Source organism: Poecile atricapillus, chromosome 1 (genome assembly GCF_030490865.1).
Source record: "Poecile atricapillus isolate bPoeAtr1 chromosome 1, bPoeAtr1.hap1, whole genome shotgun sequence".
Classification (NCBI taxonomy): Eukaryota; Metazoa; Chordata; class Aves; order Passeriformes; family Paridae; genus Poecile; species Poecile atricapillus.
Genome location: NC_081249.1, coordinates 3,201,923 through 3,229,133, shown reverse-complemented (window position 1 = coordinate 3,229,133; position 27,211 = coordinate 3,201,923). Strand labels below are relative to the sequence as shown.

General features: G+C 44.0%; 1 protein-coding gene across 9 annotated transcripts; it reads right to left on the bottom strand.

Annotated features, from left to right (window-relative positions):
* Positions 1 to 1,370: 1,370 nt before the first annotated feature.
* KCNJ15 (potassium inwardly rectifying channel subfamily J member 15) lies at positions 1,371 to 24,745 on the bottom strand. Of its 9 annotated transcripts, none has more exons than XM_058860840.1 (3): positions 24,667 to 24,737; positions 24,368 to 24,441; positions 1,371 to 3,524 (listed from the first exon to the last, which is right to left on the bottom strand). In XM_058860840.1, the coding sequence occupies exon 3, from the start codon at positions 3,506 to 3,508 to the stop codon at positions 2,378 to 2,380; it is 1,131 nt and encodes a 376-aa protein (XP_058716823.1). In that variant the 5' UTR covers positions 3,509 to 3,524; positions 24,368 to 24,441; positions 24,667 to 24,737; the 3' UTR covers positions 1,371 to 2,377. The 9 variants fall into 9 exon arrangements, with proteins under 9 accessions (XP_058716823.1, XP_058716828.1, XP_058716803.1 ...); XM_058860845.1 differs by lacking the exon at positions 24,667 to 24,737 and adding an exon at positions 24,598 to 24,641; XM_058860820.1 differs by lacking the exons at positions 24,368 to 24,441; positions 24,667 to 24,737 and adding exons at positions 7,548 to 7,863; positions 24,442 to 24,573.
* Positions 24,746 to 27,211: the final 2,466 nt, after the last annotated feature.

Here is a 27,211-nt window from a genome sequence, read left to right as displayed (position 1 = left end):
GGAGAAGAACCAGCTCACTTGCTCTTGGTCAAGCTGTGACAATAATTTTAGGGATTATCTGAGTCCTTATCTGGATTAAGAGAAAAAAATTGGGTTGCTTGTTTGATTATCAAAACATGGGTATTAGGGCTTGGCAGATGAAGAGTTAAAACACTTGTGCACCTTCACCCCAGCATCCCAAAGCATCTTTGAGTTGTAGGACACAAACTTCAGATGGATGAAGTGACTGCAAAACTTCTCAGAGCACACACAATTTATGTGTGTGATGAAACAAGAAATCAGGAAAAGCGATGGAAAAAACTTGAAATTAACAATCCATAATTTAAACACATCCCCTATATGGGGTTGCAAACCTGTCTTACCACATAAAACAACCTGGAAATTCTTTCCACAAATGCCAGGCAGACCCTGCCTACAGTGGTTTGAGAGAATTTGTTCACTCTGTGGTGGATGCACTCTGTGGATTAAGTGAAGTTTATCTTTTCAAACAAGTACCTGGATATTGCCCAGAGAAGCTGGGGCTGCCCCTGGATCCCTGGAAGAGCCCAAGGCCAGGTTGGATGGGTTTGAAGCAACCTGGTCCAGTGAAAGATGATCACTTCCAATTCAAACCATTCCATGATTCTATCATTCTGTGTATGTTTTCCCCCACAGGAGAGCCAAAAATTTATATAAATGAGCGGTTGTAAACTTCTCATGCCCTTCCTCACCATCACCTTCCTGCTCCACTCACTGACACCCCACAGGCCCCTGCAGTGTGTGCTCCTTTCTTCCTGACACCCATCCCTGGTGCCACCTTTGTGCTCAGCTTGCTGTGTGCCTCTTCAGGCTGCAAACTGGATTTATTTGCTTTATAGAATATTGTCTGACAGACTGCAGCACTGCATTCCACCAGGCCACACGGTGCTGGGAAGCTCAGCACAGCACTGGTAGAAAAAAATATTAGTGCAATGATGCCAAAAGTCACAGAATCACAGAAGGCTTGGAGTTGAAAAGGACCTTAAAGATCATCTGGTTCCAACCCCCCCCATCCTCCCATCACTGCCAGCCTTGGTGGCTCTCAGGCCAGACCCATTTAAAACAGCTTTTCCTTGCCAAAACTTTAGAGGAACAGAAAGAATCTCTAGAACTCAGAGAGCTGCCAAAGCGGTGTGGGTCAGAAATAATTTCAAATTCCCATTTAAAAAGCCTCTACAACAGAGATGCTACGTGGACACCTCTGCTACCCTGGTTTGCCACCTGTCCTCTGGCCACTGCAGCGTTCCCAGGGCTCTGGGCCAGAGCCAAATGTCTCCTCCATGCACTCGGCTCTTTCAGCCTCTCCAGGGTACTTCACCCTCTCCCCGTGCCACAAAGAGATCAGGAGCTGCTCAAATTAAATTCATTTATTAATGGAATGGTTTTAGTAGACCAAAATTGGTTTGGATGAAAGGAATGCTTGTCCTTTATGGCTGCCAGAAAAAGTAAATATTGTCTACAGACATTACACAGCTTTCTTTTAACCAAAATTGAATACGGTCCGGAGCAAAGCAAGCAATCTGTAGAATTGCATTGTTATGCTGCTGTTACAAACTATTTACATTGGATAAAAAAACAGGTGTCTCAAAGCCAGCTATAACCTTAGTTGATTACTGTTGGGATCCTGTGTGTGTCTTGCCCTCATCTCCCCTTTTTGCTATCAGATATAAATCAGGCATTAGCAAGGTTAAAAAAAAGTGAGTGATCCTAAAACAATCACAAAACAAGCTCCGAGCAGCAGAGACAGAGAGCGAGTTCTCTTCCCCACCACCCAGCACTGCTCTGCCACCCTCCTTCGAGATTCAAGTAGGAGTTTAACCCCTCCCTGAAGCTCTTCCCACATCCAACCATCTGTCTCTTCAATCAACTTACTTTCAGCGCCAGGAATCCCCACGCAGGTGATCCCTGGTAGGAGAATACACATTTTAAAGATACCTATTTCAAAGGAGCACGTTTTCCTCGAGCAGTGCTGTGTGCTGTCCCTGCATGTTCACAGTAAAACCACGTCAAATAAATACTCGAGGGAATCAGCACAGTGCATCCAGTTTCACTTTCCAAACGGAAAGTGGCATGTCTGCTTTCAGTGGTGGCATAAGGCAGAGGTCTAACATAATCCCAGTTTCGCCAAGTCATGATTGGGAACGAAGAAATCCTGCCTAATTACAAAATAATTGATTAACAACTCAGCCAAAGGGGTAAATTTACTGTACACCAAAGCTATTTGCTGAAACAGGACTGAAAAGGAAATAATCCTGAAAAGGACTTCACTTCTGGTTTCACAGCAGACATACAGCACAGAAAGTGTGGGTTCTTTTCAGTTTGCAGAAAAGGGATTATTCAGAATAGTTTGTCCATCCAATCAAACATTACTCTGCTGTAACAACATTGTTCTCAGTTCCCTCTCTCTTTGGTCCTCCTGCCTGTATTTCTCCTCCAGCTTTTGCTTTTCAGAGTCCATACTGTAAAATGTAGAATCTGTGCTTCTCCTGATCTTCTCAAACTGACTGAAATCCGCCACGTACTTTCCATTTGGAGAGAGGGAAACCACAGGCACAAACTCGTAGCCCCAGTGGATCTCCTCAGGGATGTAGGAAGTCCTGCTCTGGCAGACAGCACTGGTGGACTCCACCGTGGCATTCAGGAGCACCACGAGCTCAAAGTCCTTCTCCTTGAGGTTTTGAGGTGTGAGGTCTCTCAGAGGGCTGCTTTCATCCAAAATGTGGTAGAAGGTCAAAGGCAAAATGAGAAAGGGACTCTCCGAAGAGGAGTCAACGTTGAATTTGACACTGGCCTGGTTCAGCAGAATCCTCTCCCCTTCTTTGGTTTCGTAGGTCTGAAGAAGCTTCCCAGAGAGCTGGCACTGTATCAGGAGGCTCTTCCTCATGTTTGCCACTCTGATCACCAGGCAAAGCTCCCCGTTGTGTTTGGTGATGACAGCACAGTGGCTGAATTTAATGGTCTCTGCCCTTTTTTTTGGCCTGGCGATCTTGGCCAGGAAGGTACCTGTGATGAAGATCTCGATCAGGGTGGTGATGACCAGCTGGGCCACAAGCAAGAAAATGGCGTGGGGACACTCCTCGGTGATGAAACGAAATCCGTAGCCAATGGTTGTCTGGGACTCCAGGGAGAAAAGGAATGCCCCAGTCAGGGAATCCACGTTCTTCACGCACGGCTCCCGCTTTGGGGAGAACTTGTTCATCTCCAAGTCCCCGTGAAGGAAAGCGATGGCGTAGTAGATCACCCCAAAGAGGAACCAGGTCATGACAAAAGTAGCAGCAAACAGGGTGAGTTTGTACCTCCACTTCATGTCTATGACTGTGGTCCACAGGTCCTGCAGGTAGAGCAGGTAAATGCCATCGACTTTGTCTATCCTGACGTTGCTGTGGCCGCTCTTGGACATCACGCGGGGTTTGTGTGCCTTGAGCACGGCGCTGTCGATGCCGCCGCCGACCAGGGGCACGCGGGACATGTTGATCTTTGTGGGCTCCATCCTCACTGCTTCAGTCCTGAGGAGAGAGGAGAAAAGAAAGCTGTTACTTAATGAAGCCAGAGCCGACTTTGAGGAGTATTTGAAAATGCTGATGGAGAGAAGCACAAACACAATCTAAACACAGCAGCAGTGAATAAAAACAGCTGGAATATAAAGTTACCACCGTACAGTATCTGACATTACAAATAATTTTATATATATATATATTTATTTTTTTTTTTCCAGGGAAAAAAAAAAAAATCATTCTTTGATTCTGGTGCCTGCCAAGTATGGAGAAGTAGGTTTCTTTTACGATAGCCTGCAAAAGAAATTTGTCAAAGCTGAAATTTTATATCAGTACTTTATTTCTGTAAAAGGCATAAAAGGCATTAAATCTTTCTTTCTTTCCTTACGTTTCTCTAGAGAAGAGGCTCTTTTTGATTAGTGAGCAGGTTTTCTTTAATGCCCTGAAGAGAGACATCTGATCAGAATTAAAGTCGCTGGGCTCAGAACGCAGATCCAGCTCACCACCTCTGTCCCTTCCTGCGACGGAGGCAGAATGAGCCAGACCAGCTTTCACTGGGAACAATTAACTTCCACAAGTCATTTACTCAGTCGGATCTGGCTCTTTGTGACGGACCTACAACTAACCTAGAGGGAAACAAAGCAGACCTGAGCACATCAAAGGCGAGGTCTGGAATATTTACACCTGGGTGCAACACTCTGAAGCTGTCTGCACTGGAACAGCACACCCACATTTTAAGCTGTCTGAGGGGGGGGAGAAAAAAAAAAAAATTAAAAGAAGGAAGTAATTGCCAAAGTCAGCATTCTAAAGGTGGGCCCTGACCTGTGTGACCCCAGCAATCACTGGAGCACCCGACTCCTGGATTGGTTTAGTGGGTATCAGTCCGGATGGAGAGGGAGAGTGCGAGCACCCAGGGCTGGGCAGAGCCCCCAGGGTGAGGCAGAGTCCTGCCTGTGCCAGCTGGACAAGGCACAGAACCGGACCCGGCTCGCAGGACCAGACAGAGATTACGTAGAGCAAGGACAGTGCATGTTATAGTCGTTCCCAACAACAAAACTTCCTGCTGACAAAAGCAACAAAGAAAAAAAACATCCCATGCATCCTTTGTGCTTTGGCAGGTCTCACAAAAAGGCATTGTTTTGTCCCATTGTTTTCCTCAAAAAGAGCCTCCAAGTCAGTGATTAGTTTTCGCCAACCGCTGGAAAAAAAAAAAAGAAAATAAAAGAAAAAAAAATAATGTCTTCCTTATAGCTACTTAAAAGAATTTTGCAGGAAGTACAAGATATATTTGTGGGACACAAATGTGCCAGCCCAGGACATCAGCATAATTACTCACTGAAGTACCTTTCCTGTTATGTCAATTAAGGAGAATTTCAGTTTGTGACTGTACTCATCACACTCTTGCAGGTTTTCTGGGAAAGGGTAATTAAACTTAGCCCCCATAACTGTAGCTCATTCCAGTTTTGGTTTAATCACCAACATTTCTCTTCCACAGCTATGAACCATTGCCACAGATATATATTTGTAAAAGAAAAGAGTGCATCCATGATCCCAGTAGGAGATTCCTTATGTGACAGTCAAATCAACACACAGAGCGCAGCATGTCCGGATAATAAACAGGAAAAAACCTTCAAGTGATCTGAAAAAGAACAACGGGAGGAAATGTGGGGGCTGGGAGGGCTAGGGCTGGGAAGGACTGTACATGCAACTGCTCCTCAGGCCCAGCACCGCTGTCAGGGTAAATATGTGCAGCCTCAAATGGGAAACCTTTCAGGCAAGGGCAGGTTCCTCAGGGAAGAGGCTCCCCACACCAAGCCTCTACCTGGATAGGACATGGATTTAAAACATACCCAGAAGTCTGTTCTGAAATCAGTACACCTCTCCCTCTCAAGAGGACTTTCCCCTTAGCCAGTACTTCCACAGCACCAGAAGGAGTTTTCCTGGCAGATCTCTGGGATCTCTGCCCCAGTGTTGGAGGCACGTCCCCATCCCAGCTCCTTGCTCAGCCTACCTGGACCCCTGCTCCTGGGAGCAATCCCCAGGGCTGACAGCTCCTCCTCGCCTGGAGGTCACAGGGATGGGGACAGCCAAGGTTCCACCTCCCCTCCTTGGAGCTCCAGCAGTGTGTTTGGGCTGGAGGGGCAGGGACAGGGCTCCTGGGGTGTCTGGAGGTCAGAGTTACCTGTCCAAGGTCAGGGATGGCCCAAGGACACTCAGCTCTCCACACTCACCGTGGCTCTGCCATGCCCAGGAGACCCTGGATCCTGCACCAGGGCTTGGCATGTGTGCGTGGGATGCAGGGGGAATAACAACAGTTAGAGTATCTTGGAATGGTTTGGGTTGGAATGGAACGTAAATCCCATCCAGTGTCACCCCTGCCATGGCAGGGACCCCTCCCACTGTCCCAGGAGCTCCCAATGTCCAGCCTGGCCTTGGGCACTGCCAGGGATCCAGGGGCAGCCCCAGCTGCTCTGGCAATTCCATCCCAGCCCCTGCCCACCCTGTCAGGGAAGGAAAAGATTCATCCCTCCCAAGGGCCTGGGAAGAGCCCTTTCCCTCTCTCTGCTCTGCCCTGGAATTGGTTGTTCCCTGTCCAAGAGCCCCAAATGAAAATACTCCTGAAACTGCAGCATCTCACATTTCCAGACCTGCTGAAGGGCAGCACCGCAGATACGACACCAAAATGCCACGGCAGAAGAGCCCCCCACAAAAGATGGGAGGCAGCAAGGAATTTTCAAGGCACACAAGGAATTTCCCTGGGCTGTACCAACAGAGAAAGGGACAGCTGTAAAATTTGCCATTTCAGGTTTTCAGCTGAGAAATGAAGCTGTGCTGCAGCCCTGGACAAGTCTGGCACACTCCAGACTCCAGCTCACAGCCAAGGCTGTTTCTCACTGTCCATCTATCCCGTCCCCATGTGTAATGTTTATCCCCACATGTGGCAGAGCAGGAAATTTTGGAGTCTGACATAGGTGAAAGAGGCTTTTTCAGAAAAAAAAAAATAAAAAAAATTCCCCCATCATCTTTTGTGTCCTCCCTTGATTTGTGACAAAGTTACTCAGCTTTACAGCCACTTCCTGAAATGGATCCCAGCCAATTTCTGCTGCTTTTTTTGGTGGCAGGGTTTTTTTTTTTTTTTTTGTCTTGATTTGCTTCCTAATTTCTTTTTTTCTTTTTTTTTCCTCTCACATCACTCTTTCCTGTGTGATCCCGAATTTCTCTAGTGCTCTTTTCCTCCCCAGGGAAACTCCTCTTGGTTTCCTTTCCCTGCAGAAATACTTCCCTTTTCTGTCACACTGACATGGGAAGAGAGGATCTGTCACGCTGCCTCTGCTTCCCTCCCTTATCCCTGGCAGCAGCCAGCAGCAATCACTTGGGGGAAGAAACCCTGAGGAAACCATCAGTAGAAAAAATAAAAAAGGAGATTCAGATGAGGATTGTCTCCCACCCCCACTTCTCCACTGCTTCCTGAGTCAAGTGACCACTATAATATCCCAAAATAAATTATTTATGGGTGTCTGTATGTGTAAAAAACACATTATAGCACTTGCATTGCTATTTCCCATCTCATAGAGGCACCTCACACCCTCTGCCCTGACAATCAACCCCACACCTCAGCCAAAATACTTTGGTTTGTTTGGTTTATGCTCACTCTAAATCACACAGCACATCTACCACAGTAAGTTAATATGAACAAACAGCTTAAATAATAAGAGTAACGTACATATTTAAATTAAAAGAACTTCTTCTGTCTGTTCCCTAACTGATTTTTACACTGATAAATTACTTTTTATTGCTGTAAATGCAAGTGGAGCTGCAAATAAAACTGAGCTGAAGTAGAGCTAAGGAAACATACTTCAAGAGGGAAGAAAATGAAATTGTTTCAGGCTTCTTTAGCATTCTAATGCCCTTTGAATTACCTCCTTTCCTCACCAGCCCTTCAGGAGCAGCCAAAGGAGACTCCCCCTCAGAGCATATGGAAGTTCAAAGTCAATAAAACGCAGAGCTACATACCAAACCACCAAGCATGAATACCTTGACATGAAGGTAATTCCAGCAGCCAGGGGTCTAACCAGCACATTGCCACTGCTTCCAGGGAGCACATTATCAGGGAGCCGGGGCCAGCCTGCATACACGCAAAAATGTTCCTCTTGCATGGAGCCAGCTTTGCTTGTGCAAGACCTCTCTTGGCAGACACAAGTGATTAAAAGCGTACAGGAGCATGACTTGTTCGAAGGGCCTCAGCTGTTTTCCTTTTTTATTTTTTTTCCCCAATCAGATATGGCTTTGCCACTGGAGCAAATCCTCACGCATGCTTCGCTGCCACTCCGAGACGGGGGCAGAACTTGAGCTGTTTTTTCAACCAGCCAAAAAAAAAAAAAAAAAAAACCCAAAAAAACAAAAACCATTAGCAGGCTTGGCACTGAAGAAATGAAAAGCCCGGGGTGAGGAAAGAAAACATTGAGGAGGGATGCATAATCTTCAGATCTTTCCTAGGTCTGATGTGGTTCAGTAGGTTACAAAAGTGCCTCCTGAATTCTCAGTGCTCTGCGTAGCATGAACATCCTCCTCCCTCTGGGCTGTGCACCAGGTTATGCTGTACAACTGTCAACCAGCAAAATCCTGCTCGGTGGCTGAGTTATGGAATTCAAGAGGAGCAGGAGAGGAGGGAGGGAGGGAAGGAGAGGCTGAAAAAGGGTGCTTTGCCTCTGGTGCAGCCACACAGCTGGACACTGCTGCCCCGGGCTCCAAAAAGAGCCCTTCAGCGCACCAGGGTGACTCACAGGTTTGAAAGGCTAAATTTACCCATTTTTGGGTTTTTATCACAAAAAGACTGAGGCAAGAGAGCCGTAAATACACCCTCAAGTCAAAATCAGCTCCCAAAGCTGTGCCTTCAGCTTGGAGCCACCCATCAGCACAGGTTAGCCCTGGGAATGGTCACTCTTCCCAATTTGGGCTCCAGGAGCAGGTGAAAGCAGGGACACGTCCTGGCCCAGCACAGGGAGGGTTGAGGGGTGCAGTGGTCAAGCCAGAGATGGGTTTTACATCACTCACAGCAGGGCCAGGGCATCAACCATTCACAGAGCAGTGAAAACCCAAATCCATCTGTCTCTCCTAGGCTGCTGCCTGCTGGGCATGGAAGATGAATTAATTAAAGCTGGAGATATCTCCTGAGTGTTGTTTCTGAGGGAGATTTGTCCAGGAATGTTGTTGTTCCCCAGGACAGGGTGCAAGGCTCTGCAGTAATTACGGATTTACACAGAGGAGCCTTTGGAAATACACTGAGGTGAGAAAACAGGAGAACAAGCAAGAAGGCAGAATGCAGGCAAAAGATGACTCAAAGCTTATTGGAATTAATGGAGAAGCTCCCAGTGATTCCCAAGTCTCTGGATCAGGCCTTGAAGGGGAGAAAAAGCATATCCTGCAAGGGTGTGAGCATCCACCCTCCCAAAATCCTGCCCTCCAGCCTCTGCCCCAGGCTCTGGGGATGAGCAGGGGCCTTGGCCATGCACATCCTTCAAGCACACCCAAGTGTTCTTCCAGGGAGAAATTAATAAACTCCTCACATCACAAGACTCTCCTTTTTGTGCTCAGAAATATGGTTTATGCACAGCTGGGAAAAAAAACCAAAAACAACCAAATAAAGATTCCTCAGAAACCTGCCTTGTTTTTTTTTATTTTTTTTATGAATGGCTTTTCTTCAGCAGGGCAGTACAAAATACTTTAGAATGCCTCCCTGGCTGGCACATTGTTGCTCCAAAGTATTCTCAAACACTGGGAGAGCAGTTAAACATTTAGAACCTGCCCGTGCTGTGATGCTCTTCCCACCCACAAACCCTTTCCTCATTCTTGCTGTGCAAACCATCCCTAGCTCTTTCTACACAGACAAGTCTGAACAGACTCCTGGGACCTTGCCCTCTCTGTTTCTGGGAAGTTGGGTGCCAGAGCTGCTCTGCAAGGCTGAAAGGGACATTTACTGTTGCATTTTGCTTATCAAACTCATACCCTGCACTTCCAGTTACATCTTGGGCTGCTGTGGGAACATGAAACATCTCAGCACAGAGAGGGAACCATGCTGGGACAGAACAGAGTGATGTCCTATCCCAGCTGAGCTGAGCAGCCAATATAAAGCCAGGACTAAACTTCCAGAGAGCTCAGTGCCAACTGTTGTCCTGTTTTGCAGTGTCACTGCCACTATTTCTCCACTCTCCTCTTCCAGGATGACCTTAGGGACTTCCAACATCTAAATCCTGTCATTTTTCCTCCCTGAAGGATGCCGTTTACCACAAGGGCATCACTCGTTATCCTGCTTCCCCTCATTTTGTTTTGTATCCCATTCCTCTCCTCACTCCCTGTGAATCAAAAGATCCAAACCAGGAAACCTTACCCCACCCCCAGAGGAGTGTGCAGCTGACTGCATAACGCTTCATGTTCAGCAAAAATCTCCCTGTAGGTTCACACCACCCATCCCTGACCTCTCCATCACATCAGAGAATCACAGAAGGATTTGGGTTGGAAGGGACCTTAAAGGTCATCTCATTCCAACCCCCTGCCACAGGCAGCAACAACTCTGTTTCAGTGGTTTCAGGCTTTGCAAAGCTTCATTTAGTGCAAGGTCTCCCCTCCCCATCTTCCCAGCTCCTCATCAGTCAGAAATGTGGGAATGAAGCCTCAGACTCAAGGAGGAGTCTCACCTTCACCTCCAAGGATCAGATTTGGGACCACAAGCGGCAGCAGCCACAGGGCTTGAGGAACCTTGCAGGAGGGAGGTGGAGAAAGAGAGCAGGGGATATGCTGGGAGAAGACTGAAGACAAGCCAAGGAATGCCTCATTTTTTGGCTCTTCCTGCTTAGACACAATATCAATTAATCCATGTGGTGTTCTGTGGCATGCCTGAACGCAGAGCTCCTGGGCATCCAGCAGGGTGAGGGTCAGGGATGAAGACACCTGTACACATTCCAGCACGGAACAGGAGCTGGGCAGGGATTTTCTGCAAAATAGTTTTTCACTTAGTCAACTCAGGCCTACCTAAGTCCTTCCTAAGTACTTAATTCCTTTTTTGGGAACGGGCCCTTGGCCAGCCAGCTGCTCTGGCTACTGGGAAAGTGTTTTTACACAGCTCCTGCTGCCTTCCCCATCCCAGAGTGGGGACAGGCCACCTCTCTGGAGCACAGCTCCCAGGGAAAAGGCACCCAGAGGGGCTGATGCTGCCTTTCTTTGGTCTGGTTCCAGGGCTGGGGCTCCAGGTGGGTGAGCTGTTTGCCCCAAAGGCACATTTTCTCTTGATTTCTGCCTCTTTGGATTTTCAGCCTGGTATAAATTACCTGGCTGAAATCTGCCTGCACCAGCTCACGTGCCAAGAGTTTCATGGTTTTGTGCCCAAAATAAGGGATGTCTGTGTTTCCTTTCAGTATTCAGGTCACAGGGTGGCAGCTTCATTAGCCAACAAGATAGAAAATAATTAGTCTGAGGCCATTTACTGCTGAGGTTATGCTGGAAAAAGTTCAAGGGGAAGGGAATCCCCTCCCAGGTCAGCAGGAGAACAAAGGGATTGGACTGGACTGCTGTAAGGGAAACCCTACAGGAGCCTTCCAGTTCCTAAAGGGGGCTGAAGAGGGACTTTTCATAGGGACAGGGTGTGACAGGATCAGAGGGAATGGCCTTAAGCTGAAGGAGGGAAGATTTAGATGTGAGGAAAGAATTCCCTGGCAGGGTGGGCAGGGGCTGGGATGGAATTGCCAGAGCAGCTGGGGCTGCCCCTGGATCCCTGGCAGTGCCCAAGGCCAGGCTGGACATTGGGAGCTCCTGGGACAGTGGGAGGTGTCCCTGACATGGCAGGGGTGGCACTGGATGGGATTTAAGGTCCCTTCCAACCCAAACCATTCCATGATTCCATGATAAGCTTGCTGGGACTCTCACTCCCTGCTCACCATAGGTTGGCTGTGTCCTTCTTTCTTTCACAGCAGATAAGGGACAGCACCTTGTTTTTAACCTTCCTAGTACTCACCCATCACTTCATCACTTTGACTAATAATAATAATAATAATAATAATAATAATAATAATAATAATAATAATAACAACAACAACAAAGTCAAATTCAGAGCAACTGATTTGCCAGCCTGCAGCTGGTTTGAAATTTGCTGCATCTGTTTCAAAGCTGAAGAGGGGTTAGTGGAACAGAAGACTGCTCTCTGCTTTCTTTTCTTGTTTGTTTGCCTTTTTCCTCCAAAGTCATTTCTTGGCCTAATAAAAATCTGGTTTTGTTTAAAAACAAGCAAGCAAACAAACCCAAAACCAGACACTTCCCCTGGATTTTTAATTTCAATTGTCAGCAGGTGGTTGAAAGCAAAGAGGAGTGTGCCAAGTCGTGGCAGGGAGAAAAGCGAGCGCTTTGCTGGTCGTTCAAAAATTGGGATGAAACAGCTGCAGATTTGCCTTCCCCAGGGCTGCTGCTTCTCCCTGACTCTCAGCTGGGACAGCAAAGACATTTATCAGGCAGCACTGGGGCATTTCAGACCAGTTACAGCAGATAATTTACAGTGCTTTGTGCCCCTCTTTATTTTTTTTTTTTTCATGACAGATCCCCTGGTGCCCCAAACCCAACATCAGACACCAGGTTCCAGCACCACAAGAGCATCATCTCCTCCCTGTATCCCAACCCTACAAGGAAAGGAGCACATCCTGGGGCTCAGCAGCTCCCTGTTTTAATTACACTTTGTGGTGCCAGCTGCTTGCAGTGTCCCAGTCAAGTTGGGGTTTGTTTTTAATTAGTCACTGCACACCAGGGCTCCCTCAGAGCTGGAGGTGTGGCCATGGGGGCGAGGCTCCCTGCAGGGAGCTGGGGCAGAGTTTTTTGCTCTGTTTTCTCCCCCTAAATCACATTTCCAGTAAATCACAGCTCTCTTTTAGCCCGTGCCACGAGCTCATTAAGAATTGCTTTAATAGCCCATGAATACCCCACAAATATTATGTTCACATACTCTGCAGAGATAAACCTGCTCATCATTTTCCATCTCTGTGTGCCCACCAAATCTCAGCACTGAAATATCAGGCTATGAGAAGAGTTTTCCACCAAAAAAAATAAAAAAAAAATTAAAAGTCCTGTCCCTTTAAAACATCTAAAAACCTCAGTAGTATTCAAAGTAATGGTAGGGTGCAAAAGGCCATGAAGCTGGTAAGGGAAAAGAAAAATGTAATTTTATTTAAAGGTCTATATATTGTTAACCTTTTTTTCATCTATTCCTAATGTGGACAAAATAAAATCTAACTGTGGAAGCAGCACACCTTGACCCAGCAGGAAGGTGGATGCTGTTACTGGAGTAAAGTTTTTCCTATAAAAGAATTCCTGGATCCTTTTTACCTGTTTGTTGTGGCTGATTTGTGCTGCTTCATGTAGGCAGAGCAATGATAAATACAGAGAAACCTGCTAAATAATCCAAATTTTTGTCATCTCTGCATGGCCAGGACACACCAGTGAATTTGGAGTGGTGTTTGCCATCCTCCAGAGCACATTTCCAAGAAAGAAGGATGGGTTTGTCAGGGTTTCATCTTAAAACTTGTTGCAAGCTGATTTTTGCAGGAAGTTATTTGGTTATGAAGAATTGCCCTGCCTGTGTGAACAAGTTCACACTGTGGAAGATATTTTCAAAGAGTCTCTTCTCTCATGCTGACAAAATGCAGCCTGTGAGACAAAGTACTCACTTCTCTCACCCAAATCTAAATTATTTTTACATTGGATGTCTTTCTCTTCTAAGCAAAGCACAGATGATGCTAATAATATCATATAACTGACTTCTTTTTTGTTAATTACTTTACAATGAATTACAGCAAAGATGTACAATATTCTCTTTGAGAAAAAACATCTTCAAAAATGTTCATTCCTACCCTATTTTGTCTGCACTACAAAGATTTCAAATTGCATAAATCACCCATTTCCCTTGATTGTCCAGGTCTGATAAATGGAGATCAAGCTCTGCTTCATCTCAAACAAATGTTTGGAAGCTACTACACCTAAACAAAACTTAAAAATTTTAAATGCTGGAAAGAAAATTCAATAGTGTCCAACAGATTAAGGATGTGATATTTCATGGGCATTTATGTGCATTTACATAGAAGAAGAGGAGGTTTATTCCTACTCTTTAAAATATTATTCCATGGTGTTGTGAGCTCAGCTGGTGTCAAAAATACCAAGGTTGGAGGTTCACTCCCTGGATGAGTCATTCCCTTAAAAACTGGGTTTGATGATCCTTGCTGGACCCTTCCAACCCAGAAGATTCTGTGATTCCCAGTTCTGTAAAGCACAGTTGCAAGTCTAAAACATTGATGGGGGAGATTTTGCTCTGTCTAAAGTTAGTTGTGGATGCACCTTCTTTCACACACAGCCCCCTTTGGGCCGTTATTACCCTTAATAAAATCTCTAGATCTTGAAATAAAATCATTTCCTCAAATGTCCAGCCTTGGACACATCCACAAGGACCAGGAACCACCACCTGGGGTGCAGAGCAAAGTCCTTTGCTAGAACAGCTCCCAAAAGTGTGCTGGGGTCACCCTGGGGCTCACACACCCTGTCCCCATCCCCACTCCTGTCCCAACCCTGCTGCCCCTCACCAGCTCCCAGAGGGGACAGAAGTGCTCATGGGGGTCCTTTAAAACACCAAAATTCTGATGTACAAACCAGGGCCTCTCCCCTGCCTCCCTGAGATGGTCAGGCAAGGATTAAAGATACCAGTAACACTTCCCCATTGGTGTAGGGCTGCTTCTCCACAGCGCTGCCCAGAAGTTTTTTTTCAGGGCAGCTTTCTTTTTTTTCCTTCCTTTTTTTTTGGTTTGGTTTTTTTGGTTTGTTTTTTTGGTTTTTTGGTTTTTTTTTTGTTCCTGACCAATCCATGGATGTGGTTAATTTAAGGTTTTAAAGGCTTTTGCTCACACATACACCACACACACCCATATATGTTTTCCACTGAAGTCTGTGCTTTTTCCTAGACCCACCCAAATTCCAGCACACAGCTCACTCGTGTGCCAAGCTTCCCTACTCTCCTTGCAATGAGTGGAAAAATGCCCTTTTTTCCATTCCTGCACATTTTAGGGGGAGAACCGTGTAGAGGAGAAGGAAGAATTTAGTTATACCTGTATTTTCAGAGCAGAAATAGGAAAGAACCTCAGTGTCCTCCATGGGAATGCTTTGTTTCTAAGATTTATGAGGTTCTGAGCCCCAGTGCTTGCTTGGGACTCAGCTGGAATTGTGGAGTGCCAAGGAGATTTAAAAATTAATAAATGTGAAGCAAAAGCAGCTGCTGGTTGGTGAAACTCCATTCTGTCCTTATGAAGTACTTAACACTCCTGAATGTTCTGGTGTTTTAGTGGGGGCTGAGAGAAAATCAAAGATTAATGGTGAGAAACAATGGGGACTTTCAAGTGGAAATGGCTTCAGCCATGTCATTCTCTGCCTCCTTTAACGGGGTATTTTGGGCTACCAGCAAATTCAAGCAATCCCAGAATGATTTGGGTGGGAAGGGACCTGAAAGATCATCCAGTTCCAACCCTCTGCCATGGGCAGGGACATCTTCCACTATCCCAGGTTGCTCCAAACCCTGTCCAACCTGGATTTGAAACTTGGGGAAAGGTGGTGGACCAAGATCTGTAACAACACTCAATCTCCATCCAAAGCTTTTTCCATTTCTCTGGCCTCCGTGGGGATTCTCTAATGTCTGCTTAAGGCTGGTCCCCCTTGATTTCCTCTTCTCAGGGAAGGCATTAATAAATCCTCTCTGACTTAACAGAGCTCCCTGTTTTCATGGAGCTTGTTGGAACATAATTTCTGAAGCCTCTGTTCACCTGCCAAGCCAAGCTGAAATTAGCCCATGGATTTAAAGACGTGGGCTGGTTTGTATCCCTTCACTCTTAGGTGATGGAAATTAAAATAGGACAGGTTAATTATTTATCCTTTCAATCAGCAACATGCTAACATTTCACAGGAACTTATTGTCACTCGAGTATCTGCAAAAAATTGGAATAAAAATAGATTTTTTTTTTTAAGAAGAAACTGTTTCCTGAGTCTCTTGACTGGGAGCTTACACAGCCCTGCTCTGTTGTATCTTCCAGATAAACTCCCAAGAAATCAGAGGGAAAAGAATCTTTGTTTTCCTCATTGCTTTCCCAAATTGCTTGATCCCTGCCAGTTTCCATGACACAGACCCCTCAGTCTGCTGCAGAGACTGTGGCTTCGGAAAGGGAGGAAATAGCATGAAAGTACTGGTGCACATCAATGTTTTTGGATTTTCTCGCCAAACCAGAAATAGCAAAACAAAATTAAAAAAAAAAAACAAAAACAACAAAGTTTCAACTTTTCTGGAAAATTAAAAAAAAAACCAAAACAACAAAAAAGCAACAAAACAAAAAAAGGTCATTCTGGCTGTTCGTTCAAAGCAAAACTAAACCTTTCTTTTTAAGGTTTGCATGGAAATATGTGTGTGTGTGCGTCTCATTTAAATTAGGTGAGGAACAAAACATTCATTGGAGTGACAGATTGTGACATCTCGCCTCCACCAAGTCAAAATACAATTTTTTTTGCTTTTCAGAATTGTTTTTTTTTTTTTTCCATCTAAACCTGCCTTTTCAGCCCATAAAGCTTCTATTTGAAAAGTCTCAGCCAACTGTAAGGACCACGTGGGTTGGCTCGGGGACAAGTGACACTTGGAGTGACACAGCCTGTCCTGGTCCTTGGGATCTGGGAACACAACTCCAATTCCCTCCTCATTTTTCCTTTCCTGACAGTTTCTTAGGAGCCTCCATAAAAGCAGTGATAATTTGCCCAAACAAGACAAAAACCTCACGCTGCTTTTCAAAGCCCCTGCGTTTCCTTACCCTCAAAGCAGCCTGTTTTGCTGGTTTATTTACACATCCCTTATCTTTATGGCTGCTCCTTTATGATCCCATGTCATCTCCAAAGCTCCTGCAATCTTTTCCAGTTGGGAGCTCGGGAAGGTCCAGCTTTGATCACTGGAGTCATCAGGCTGAATAGAACATTGTTCCTGCTCCGCCGAGAATTTTTTCCGACTGCGCTCAGGACACCGCAAACTTATTTTTAAAACCCTACAACGCTCAGCAGCTCCTCTACCTTGTTTTTCTGTGAGTTTTACAGATGCCGTGGGTTTCAGGAGGCACTTTGATGTTTTCCAAGCTGCCTGATTTATGAGAACAAAAAATACCACCCTTCCCCAATTATTTTCTGTCGCCTTGTAATGAGGCTCGACGCATCAATGGAAATTCAGTCTAGGCACAAAGAATAACTGGGGAATGAGGAAATCAACTGCATCTCCCACAACAGATCATTCTTCCAGTGGAAAAATCAACCTTTTTGTTCTCCAACCCTCTGTACTTTTCCTGTAATATTTAATAAAGCCTCCATTTTCACTGGAAAACACACTTGATGGGAAATGTGCAACTGGTAGACCTTTCTGTGTTATTTTAGTGCTGTTTATATTCTATTTTAGTGCTGTTTGAACAGAATTCATATTTTGTAGGTAAGTGCTGAAGATAAGTGATGGCAAAAAGCAGCTGAGCAGGGCTGTGAACATCCCAAATTGCAGCAGATTTCAGATGGGGTTAGGATCATGGCAATGCTGGAAGTCCAGGGACTGTCACTCCACCAGCCAGGTGGCAGCTCAGTGGTAAATCAGAAAACTTCTCCATTCACTGGTGTTAAACCCAGCCTTTCCCAAAGTAAAAGCTCTTTCTGAAAAGCTGTTCCCTTGCTCCACTTGCTGCACAGCTCAGACTTCTGGTCTGCAGGCAGCTTGCTGCCACAGCATCTCCAAAATCCACCTTTTCTTCCAGCCCAGAGTTTCAGTTTATTAATTATAACATTTTCCAACACTCCTCAGGCTCACAGTCCTTCTTGTCTGTCCCACTCAAAAATGCTGGGATAAAAAAAAATTGTATTTCTTTTCTTCTCTTTTGACCATTTTAATTTCTCCTTCATTAATTCAAACATATTCACTTCTCTATAGCCCTAAAGGTCACAGTCCAACCTTTCCACAGCTGCTGACCCCCCTAGCTCTGCTTTCTTCTGTTCTTTGTTGGCATCTCATTCCTCTTTGTCCTCAAATCAATCCCTGGGGACTTCTTGCTCCTTTCCTGGTTTAGACTTCTCCCATTCCACAATAGCTTCCCATGTGTCATAAATAAAATTCCCCTCTTCCCCATATCCTGAAAATCCACCTGTTTTGAGAGGCAACTTCCACAAACTTCTCCCCATCATTGTGTTCACCTACAAAGCTCCTCCTGCGTGTCCCTCACTGTTAGATCCAAAATAATTTACAGCAGATCCAAAGTTTTCCAATTGTTCAACTGACTTCAGTGTGTGTTGAGGACCTGCTGTGCTGTGAGAAATAATTTGTTCTGACTGTAGGCTATGTTCAGCATCAGAATGGATGATAAGTGATTTATTTCCTTGGAAGCATGCATTTTTCCAGGATGGAAACCTGGGATACCTTGAGGGATGGATGTGCCCATGTCCCTGCAGTGCCTGATGACCTGAGATCAGATCTTGAACTTTTAGACAGCTGGAATTGTATTTTCCTTGCACCTCTATAGCAAGGCCAGAGCTTTTGAAAGCTGCTAAGTTATTTATTCCATGAAAATCAACTGTTCCAGTGTGTGTGAAGGTACCACTCTCCTCCTGGAAGGTTCAGAATTACACACATTGATTACCTGGTACAGGTGTGCATTTTAAGCTGGAATATCCTAAATAAATACAGGTCAGTCTGAGTTGTGCTGCTGAAGGCTTTCAGGTGAAATCCCAATGAAATGCTGTGCTGTGTGGGATCCCAGGTGAGATTCCACACCATGATGTGCCCTTTCCATCACACACACGGTTTAATTGTGGTAAAAAATGCAAATTATGCACTGAAGATTATGAACAAGTTTCTTATATAAAAACAACCCATCTAGGAATCTAAAATAAGTTGCAGGATATGTCTGCTCTATTTTAAAGGTTCTTGCCTGTGACATTCCCTGTCACAAGTCACATGCCAATATGGAAACTGTCACAAAACCCTCACTAAAATAAAATATGGATTCATCAAGCCTGAAGGTTTAGAGGGCTCCCTCATCCATGATCACAGAATCACAGAATCATCAAGGTGGGACAAGAGCTTCCAGCTCATCCAGTCCCACCTCACCCCAGCCCCAGCAGCATCACCCCAAACCCTGTCCCCAAGGGCCACATCCAGACTCCTCTGGGACAATTCCAGCGACTCCAAACCTCCCTGGGCAGCTCATCCCAAGGCCTGACCGCTCTTCCAGGGAAATTTTCTTTCCAAATCTCCAACCTGAGCCTCCCCTGGTGCCATTTGAGGCCGTTCCCTCTCCTCCTGTCCCTGTTCCCTGGCAGCAGAGCCCGACCCCCCCGGCTGTCCCCTCCTGCCAGGGACTTGTGCAGAGCCACAAGGGCCCCCTGAGCCTCCTTTGCTCCAGGCTGAGCCCCTTTCCCAGCTCCCTCAGCCCCTCCTGGGGCTCCAGACCCTTCCCAGCTCCGTTCCCTGCCCTGGACATGCTCCAGCCCCTCCAGGGCTCTCCTGCACCAGCCACAACTGGAGCCAGCCCTGGAGGGGCCTCTCAGAGCCAGCACAGAGGGACAATCCCTGCCCTGCTCCTGCTGGACACACAATTCCTCACCCAGCCCAGGGGCCAGTGGCCTCTTGCTCACCTGGGCACCCCTGGGTTTGTGTCCAGCCCCTGGCACCAGCACCCCCAATATTTGTATCTGTGTAATTCCAAAATATGAACAATCTGCATCCTACACCTCTGTCACTGCTGCTTCTTTCAAAGGTTCCCCTTCTCATGGTGTGATTTCAATTCCTCCTCTCCTTTTCACCATGGTTCACCTACCATTTATTTAGCAAGATGGGAGTGATCAGTTGATAAAGAGCAAAAAAGCTAAACCAGAATTATTTGGTGGCATGCACTTCCTCAAGCTGAGCAGAGCTGAAGATCAGGAGCAGTTCCTGTTAATAGCACCTGGAGTTTTAAAAACTCAGCAAATTCTTGTCCACTGTTTCATCCTGAGGCTGGGGAATGAGGATCTGGTCGTTCTTCCAGCTTTTTGAAGATTTCACTCTAAATATTTCAGCTTATGTAGAAAAGTGCTTAAATCAAAGCTTCTTGTGAGAACAGAGAGGTTATTATTGATTTCTAACACATTTTCAGTCTTTGTGTGATGTCTTGGGTGGTTAACAAATTTCTTGTATTTCTCTGTATTTCTTAATGATCGTAAAGCAATCACAGACAAAAGATTTTCCTTGATGATATAATCATTATCTATAAGATCTAAACCATTTAAAGGCATGATATCCTCCCAAACATTTTCACTGTTTATCAACCAAAAATATACCTTCAAAGGCAGAACTCCACACTGAGGTACAGCAGGAGGATAAATCACTGGGCTAGCCCCGCTGAAATGTGTCTTTTTGCATTTCTGCACAAAAAAGACAAAGAAATTTTCTTAAAATAAGATTTTATGTTCCCAGTCTGAGACCTTCAAGAGGGGCAGAGAGATTTATTACCAATAAGGATCATTTTGGGTCATGATCAAGTCACAGCTTTGGATATTTTATTCTGATAAAAGAAATCAATGCTAAATTTTGTACATTTTTGTTCAAAAAATATAGTTAAATTTTATCCATTTTTATTTCAAAACGATGAATTTAAGGTTCAGTGCCTTCATTTTATTTTAATGGTTTGGAGTTTCTTTGGATAGCTTTTTAGGATTTTTTAGACTACAAGAACAGAGTAGGAAAGTACTTCAAGGACCAAGAACCCCAACAGACTCCCCTACAACAATTATTTTCTTATTAATTTTTAATTAATTAATTAATTGATTTCTGCCTATTCTTAGGGAAAAATAGTTTTAATATAAAAATAATAAGCTGGGAACAGTCCAGATATCAACTACCAAGTGCCAATAATTGTGCCAGTCAACCAAACTCAATGTGGGGCTAAAATAAAATGTTGCCTTGAAAGGTCTTCTGGTTTTCATCCTATTTTTGTGAGAAAGTTTTGCCATTTGCGTAAGGAAATGGATCAGGATTGCAGTTCCAACACCTCCTCCCAGATGCTGATACACTTTTGGTGTTCTCTGAAAATGAGAGTCTGGGTGGGAGGCTGGAGGGGTTCAGGAAAGAACAGCTGGCATGGAAGTTTCCAGGTTGGGCAGTTTGGAGTTGATCATTGCTGAGCAGAAAACAAAGGGAAGCTTTGGGGAAATTTCACAGACAAGGTCAGAAAATCACTAAAACATTCATCTGGTTGTCATTTTCCTTGGGAAATTAAAAACTAAATTAAAATCATTTAGCCAGGAAAATTTATTCACTGATCAAGATGTAAACTCTATTTTATTCTATTTATTCTGGTTATTTTATTTGTATCTATTTTATTATATATTTTTGTCAAGCTGTGTAATTCTACAGAGAAGTGGAAATTTTGATCATGATATATTTTACCCTTTTCTCTTCATCAGTTTGTTCTAAGAATACATCTTTTAAAGTCATCTAAGTAGGTGCATTTTTATATATATTCCTTCCCTACAGATTATGGTAATATATTGAATAGATAACCATTTTTATAATACATTCTCAGTGCGAAAGTGCTAATTTTAGACAAAGTTCATGATGTGAAACCAGACTGAACCAACAGTGAAACCCCTCAGATAAAACAATGGAGATTAAATTAATCCAATCAGGTTATACTATTGTCCCAGCCCAAATTTATTTTACTTTATGATTGTTGAGTCATGACAAAGAGAAGGTGCCTTTCTGAACACAGACAAATCCAGCTGAGGAACTCCATGAGAAAAATCAGCCAGAAAGGAACCAAATATGATTTCAAATGGGACCAACCCTTGTCCCAGCACTTCACTTTCACCAGAGGCAGCAGAAGGTTTGCAGAAGGCTCTGCTGGAAGATGAAATTTGCTGAACACCTTTCTCCCCAGTGGGTGTATAAAGAACCACAAAGATGTCATCCCAAAAATGCCTCTTCATGTCCAAGCAATATTTGTCCAGTGAAGGGTGACAATGACCTAAAGCTTCACTCCTGTCACATCTTGTTCCCTTTCTGCCTGACCACAAGCTCTGCCTTGCTGTGAAGCTCAGGGTGTGCTGGCCACACAATTTCCTACTCGGGTCCTACAGGACAATTCCCTGCTCTGAGGAGGAGGTAGAGATGCTCTGCTTTGTGATGGATCCACGTGCATTTCACACCACTCAGCACAGAGTGAGCAGGAGTTTCATTTCCACAGCACGGTCCTTGGGAGCTGCTTTTCCCCTGCTGACTCCAGGAACTTGCACAGCATTTTTCCCAAATTCTCTGCCATATCAACACCAAACTCTTTACCCTATTACCACCAAATTCTTTCTCATTTTAACACCAAGTTCTTTACCCTATTACCACCAAGTTCTTTGCCATATTAACACCAAGCCTTTTACCATATAAACATCAAGTTCTTTACCATATAAACACCAAGCCCTTTACCATATAAACATCAAGTTTTTACCCTATTAACACCAATTTCTTTGCCACATTAACACCAAGCCTTTTACCATATAAACATCAAGTTCTTTACCCTGTTACCACCAAGTTCTTTGCCATATTAACACCAAGCCTTTTACCATATAAACATCAAGTTCTTTATCTTATTAACACAAATTTCTTTGCCATATTAACATCAAGCCTTTTACCATATAAACATCAAGTTCTTTACCATATAAACATCAAGCCCTTTACCATATAAACATCAAGTTCTTTACCATATTACCACCAAGTTCTTTCCCATATTAACACCAAGCCCTTTGCCATATTAACACCAAGCCTTTTACCATATAAACATCAAGTTCTTTACAACATAAACATCAAGTTCTTTACCCTGTTACCACCAAGTTCTTTACCATATTAACACCAAGCCCTTTGCCATATTAACACCAAGCCCTTTACCCTATTACCACCAAGCTCTTTACCATATCTACCCCAAGTTCTTTGCCATATTAACAAACACATCCAGACACACTGAATGCTGAAATGATGCTCAAGCCTGTAATAAGTCACTCAAGCCATTCATGACTTCTCTCATCCCAAGGGGTTAAGCACAGCTCAGATTTCAGATATTTAGCATTTGGTAAATTCCTTCCTAGTAAATTGACAACACTGATTTTTAATTGTTTCATACAATAATCAAGATTTTTTTATAATTTTCATACACATATAAGGTGCCTCTAAAAGTAAAGACTTTTCCCTCCGTCAAGCAAACAAACCAAAAAGGCATCACATCACCCCAAAACCTGCCTTGTTTTATCTTGAAGGAAAGTGAATCAAAATTTATTTCAAAATGCTCTGAGGTTCAGCATGTAAAACAATAACATTTCTGTTTTTCTTGGTGCTTCCCAGCCTTGGTCTCCACCTGTTCCCAAAGCCTGTGTCTGTGGACTGTGTGTCTGAGGAGAGGGAAACAGGAAAGGAGGCAGAAATAATATTCCAGACTGTTTTAATGAAATCTGGATAAATCAATAAAAAATTCAGCTGCAATCAGGGTTGTGGGCTAATAGCTTGTTTGCCTCATTGCCTGAGGATCCAGGATCAAAAAGAACTATTTGTTTTCATTTGAAATTCTATAAAAAGTAACAGACTGAATTATTGTATGTACGTTGGAAGAATGAAGCCCAAGTCATCTGCTGCTGTTTTTGTCTCTAGGCCATGCCTCATTTACTGGGATGGAATTCCTGGGGAAGTTTTTGGTCTGGTCTACACTTCTGCTTTATAAAAGTGATGCCAGTTTGTACTGTAGAACCAGCACTGTGTTACACTCCAGGCTTCCTCCCTCCCTCCTGTTAGCTGGTTATTAGGGAGTGCAGAGAGCATTGTGACATTTTACAACCAGGGAAATAAAGAAGATATTTCTTTAGCAGCAAATCTTCTCCCTTCCCCTCAATTAAAAAAAAAAAAAATCGTAAGAAAACACAGACTTGGTAGGTAAACACACAGGCACTGCCATCAGAAAGACCCTGGAAATGCCTCTAAATACAATATGGGAGGGAACAAGGTTTAATTAAAAGTGCTGTGGATACTCCTGGTTCACAGAGGAAAGCCTGCTTTGTTCCTCTTCACAACCAGCACCTCGTGGAGAAAAAGAGATTTTATCTGTAACTCTCACTGCAGCAGGATCCCAGTGTGAAAATAAAAAGGGAGGCAGTGGAAAAGCAGAGGGGAATTTGCACCACGGGCTTCGATTGTGATTATGAGGAGAAGTCAGACCTGTCGTAAACAAGTTGTGTGAAGACACAGGCAAAAGTTGGAAGACAATGCCTGAAGTTCTCCAACTCAGACATGTTTACATTCTTTACACCTTCCACAGAAAAATGACATTCTCTTTTCTTATACACAAAGGTAACAGGGACAGGATTAAAGTTCCAGGCAGGTTTTCCCACCATGCCAATGAAAACTGATTTCTGCATTGAAATAAAAGAGCAAGAGCTGGCTGAAAGTTCCGATTCTAATGCTCTAAACAGCACTCTGGATTTCTACAGGAAAAAATCCCTGCCAGGCAAACAGTGACAAAGACAGGTTCAGCATCTGTCCCCCTCCCCAACATATAAAAATCTCAGCCCCATGCATTACAAACCCCATATTCAATGCCTTACATCAGTGGAAAGACCAAACTGTGACAGCTTTTGCTTAACTGCTGAACTGCCTCTATGTCAAAATCCAGAAAAAGGCATAATTTTATAAACATTTTTTCTTTTACACACAGTTTCAAAATCCTTAAACTACCAAAATATAGAAAAAAATTAGGAAAAGCACCTACTCCTTAGCTTCCAGTTCCACAGAGCTCCCAAAGCACTGCTAAGCATGTATGGATTTTTGACAAATACCTCTTACCTGTAAAAGAGCAATGTTCAGATTCCTTACTAGATGTTATCGTCATGACAAGTCAAACAATCTTTTTTATAGAAGGTTGGGCAGCTTTTCAATAAAGCATGTGTGCATTTAAAAAAAAAAGAAAAAAAACAGAAAAAAATCCAACACAAAACAAACCCCTCAGAGAGTTTCCCTTCCCTCGCTGTCAGTCAAAAACAAGTTGAAATAAGCCTGAGTTGGAATTACCTGAATAAAGAAACTGGAGAGAGGGAGGGAGGAGAGGGAGGGAGGGAGAAAGAGAGGGGAAAAAAAAAAAAAAGAAAAAAAAAAGAGAAAGAGTCCGAGAGGAGACTCAGTGATGTCAGCAGTGTGTGTTAAGGAAATCTACAGCTGAGCCCAGCAAACTTTATAACTGCACAGCTCTCAACACCCAGTTACGTGGTAAGCAAATACCTGCTTCAGAGGAAACTGATTTACTTCTAAAGAAGCCAGTTAATCTTTGAAGAAACTTCAGCCAGGCTGATCAAAGTCCCTGAAAGGCCTTATTTCCTAAATAAATAAGGTTATGAGTGGTTGTATAACGCTAAGAAAAGAGGAAGGATAAAAACTCAACGTTATTGATTACCCCTTTCCTGCTGGCAAAAGGGAGATTGAACCTCATCTGAAATAAATTCAGGTTATGGCTGTCACACACCGAGCTGCAACAGCTGAAATCCCTGACCAGCAAATTTTCCAACGTGTTTATCCACAAAACCCCTTTCCTTTGATGGCTTTTCTGGGCTTGCCTTTCTACTTTTGTTTCCCAGCTGCAGAGAGCAGAGGCAGGGATGATTTGAGCAGGATGAAGTCAGGTACCTTGCAGACAGGGTTTAAAGCTTGTGCACTGCCATTGGTACCACGCTGGAATTTTATGGGATTCCCTGAGAATGCAAACAGCAGCAGGGAAAGGGAAGTTGCTGCAGGCTCGTGTGATGCCCTTGGATATCATTATACTGTAATTTCTGGGAATTCCAAATCCCAGCAAAGCTCCAGGACAGCACAGCTCAGCATCACCTGCAGGCACATCCCACAGTGCCTGGATAACTTCCTTCCCTTTCCCTTGGGAGAAGGAGCACATCAAACACTGGGATGAGTCTTTTCCACCCCAAAACCCCAGGGAACACACCACCCAGAGCCAAATCCCTGCTAAACGGGGATCTAAATGCCATTAGCAGATATTAATAATGCCATGATATGTGACCAGAGGAAAGCAGGAGCTGGAATTCTGCTGTCAAGTGCAGCATTCAGGCAGTGCCAGTAGGCAGCAGCTGTTTTGCATTTAAAAGGGCAACAGTTAGAGGTGATTTTTTTTTTTTTTTTTTTTTCCACTTTGCCAGAGACTAAAGAATTTCACACGACTTGGACTGTTCCCCGAATCCATGAACCTGTTGCACTGGTGTCTCTTTCTCTATATTTACTATGATGAAGATGGCAACAGCTATAAATATATTTATATTTATATATAAAAATGCTTGTGAAGGTCTTTTTCTGCTGTCAGATGAACAGTTCTGTTTGCAGAGCTTCATCGTGGGATGAAGCACCTATACCAGGAATTCTCCTTCACTATCCCATTAAATTATGTTTAGCTGGGATTATACATTATTAAAAATTCCCAATTAAACCTTTCCCCTTCTTCCTTCTGGGTAAAGTTCGACAAACTGCCCTAATCATAAATGAATAATGTGAATAAATAACCCAGAATAACCCACACATCTCCCAAATCAGGATTTGTGGCAACATGGTGACCATGAAATCCACTGTAGTCTGAGGGGCCTTTGGAAGATCATACCATGAGGATATGCTCCGAAAGATGCTCAACAGTTCAGTTTTTAATCTTTTTACTAAAGCTCTGTGGATTCCTATTCCATTCTGGAAAACAAAGCAGCACAGCAGAGAGTAGAATCTGAGTTGCATGGGCATTTCCCAGCTTTGTGTACATGATTTAAAAATGTAAATACCTTTCTTTGCAGTTTTCCACCTTAAACAAGCATCACTTCCTTGTGGGTCCCCACAAACCGTGGGGCTGTTCCCACACTGCTGCTGAGGTGGGCCAGTAGGAGAAGTTAATTTGTCAGTTCATACCCTCCAAAATGCATAAATTCACATTTTATTTTTTTTTTTTTCTTCAGATTTACGTCAGTACCAGGGCTTATAAATCTCTTTCCTTGCAGCTACAAGGTGAGTTCAGAAGCGTGGGCTAGAGATGTTGAAATACTGATCCAAACTTCTCCATTCAATAAAGCTGAGCACAAAACCCCACGGTGATAAGAGGCTTGCTCAGGGCATTTTCAGATTTTATGTTGGCTCTGGATAAAGTTAAGTAAGGCAAAGAAACAATAAAACTAGATCCCTGGCAGAAAAGTTAGCCCTACTCATCAAATCTGACCCAAATGATCCAAAAATCATTTATTTTACTGAAAAAGTGCTTTGGGCTTCTCATGTGGAACATGATCCAGCTCAGAATGATGTGTGCAGTGTGAAGGGGGAAAAGCCACAGCCACTGTTCAAGCCTCATCTCGTTCTCTGTTCCTGGGAATCCCCAAATTCTGACTTAAAAATCAGACCCAGGATATAAAGAAATTGACATTGTTAGAAAAACCAGAGAAATGATTGTTGCACAAAACAAATTCAGGATGTCCTGAGCAGGCAGAGGTGTCACCTGAGAACTGCTAAACACTTCTTTGTGCTTTCACACAACTAAATCCATGTGTAAAGCTGGGCCTTGTCTTGTTAAACACAGATATTTGTGCTT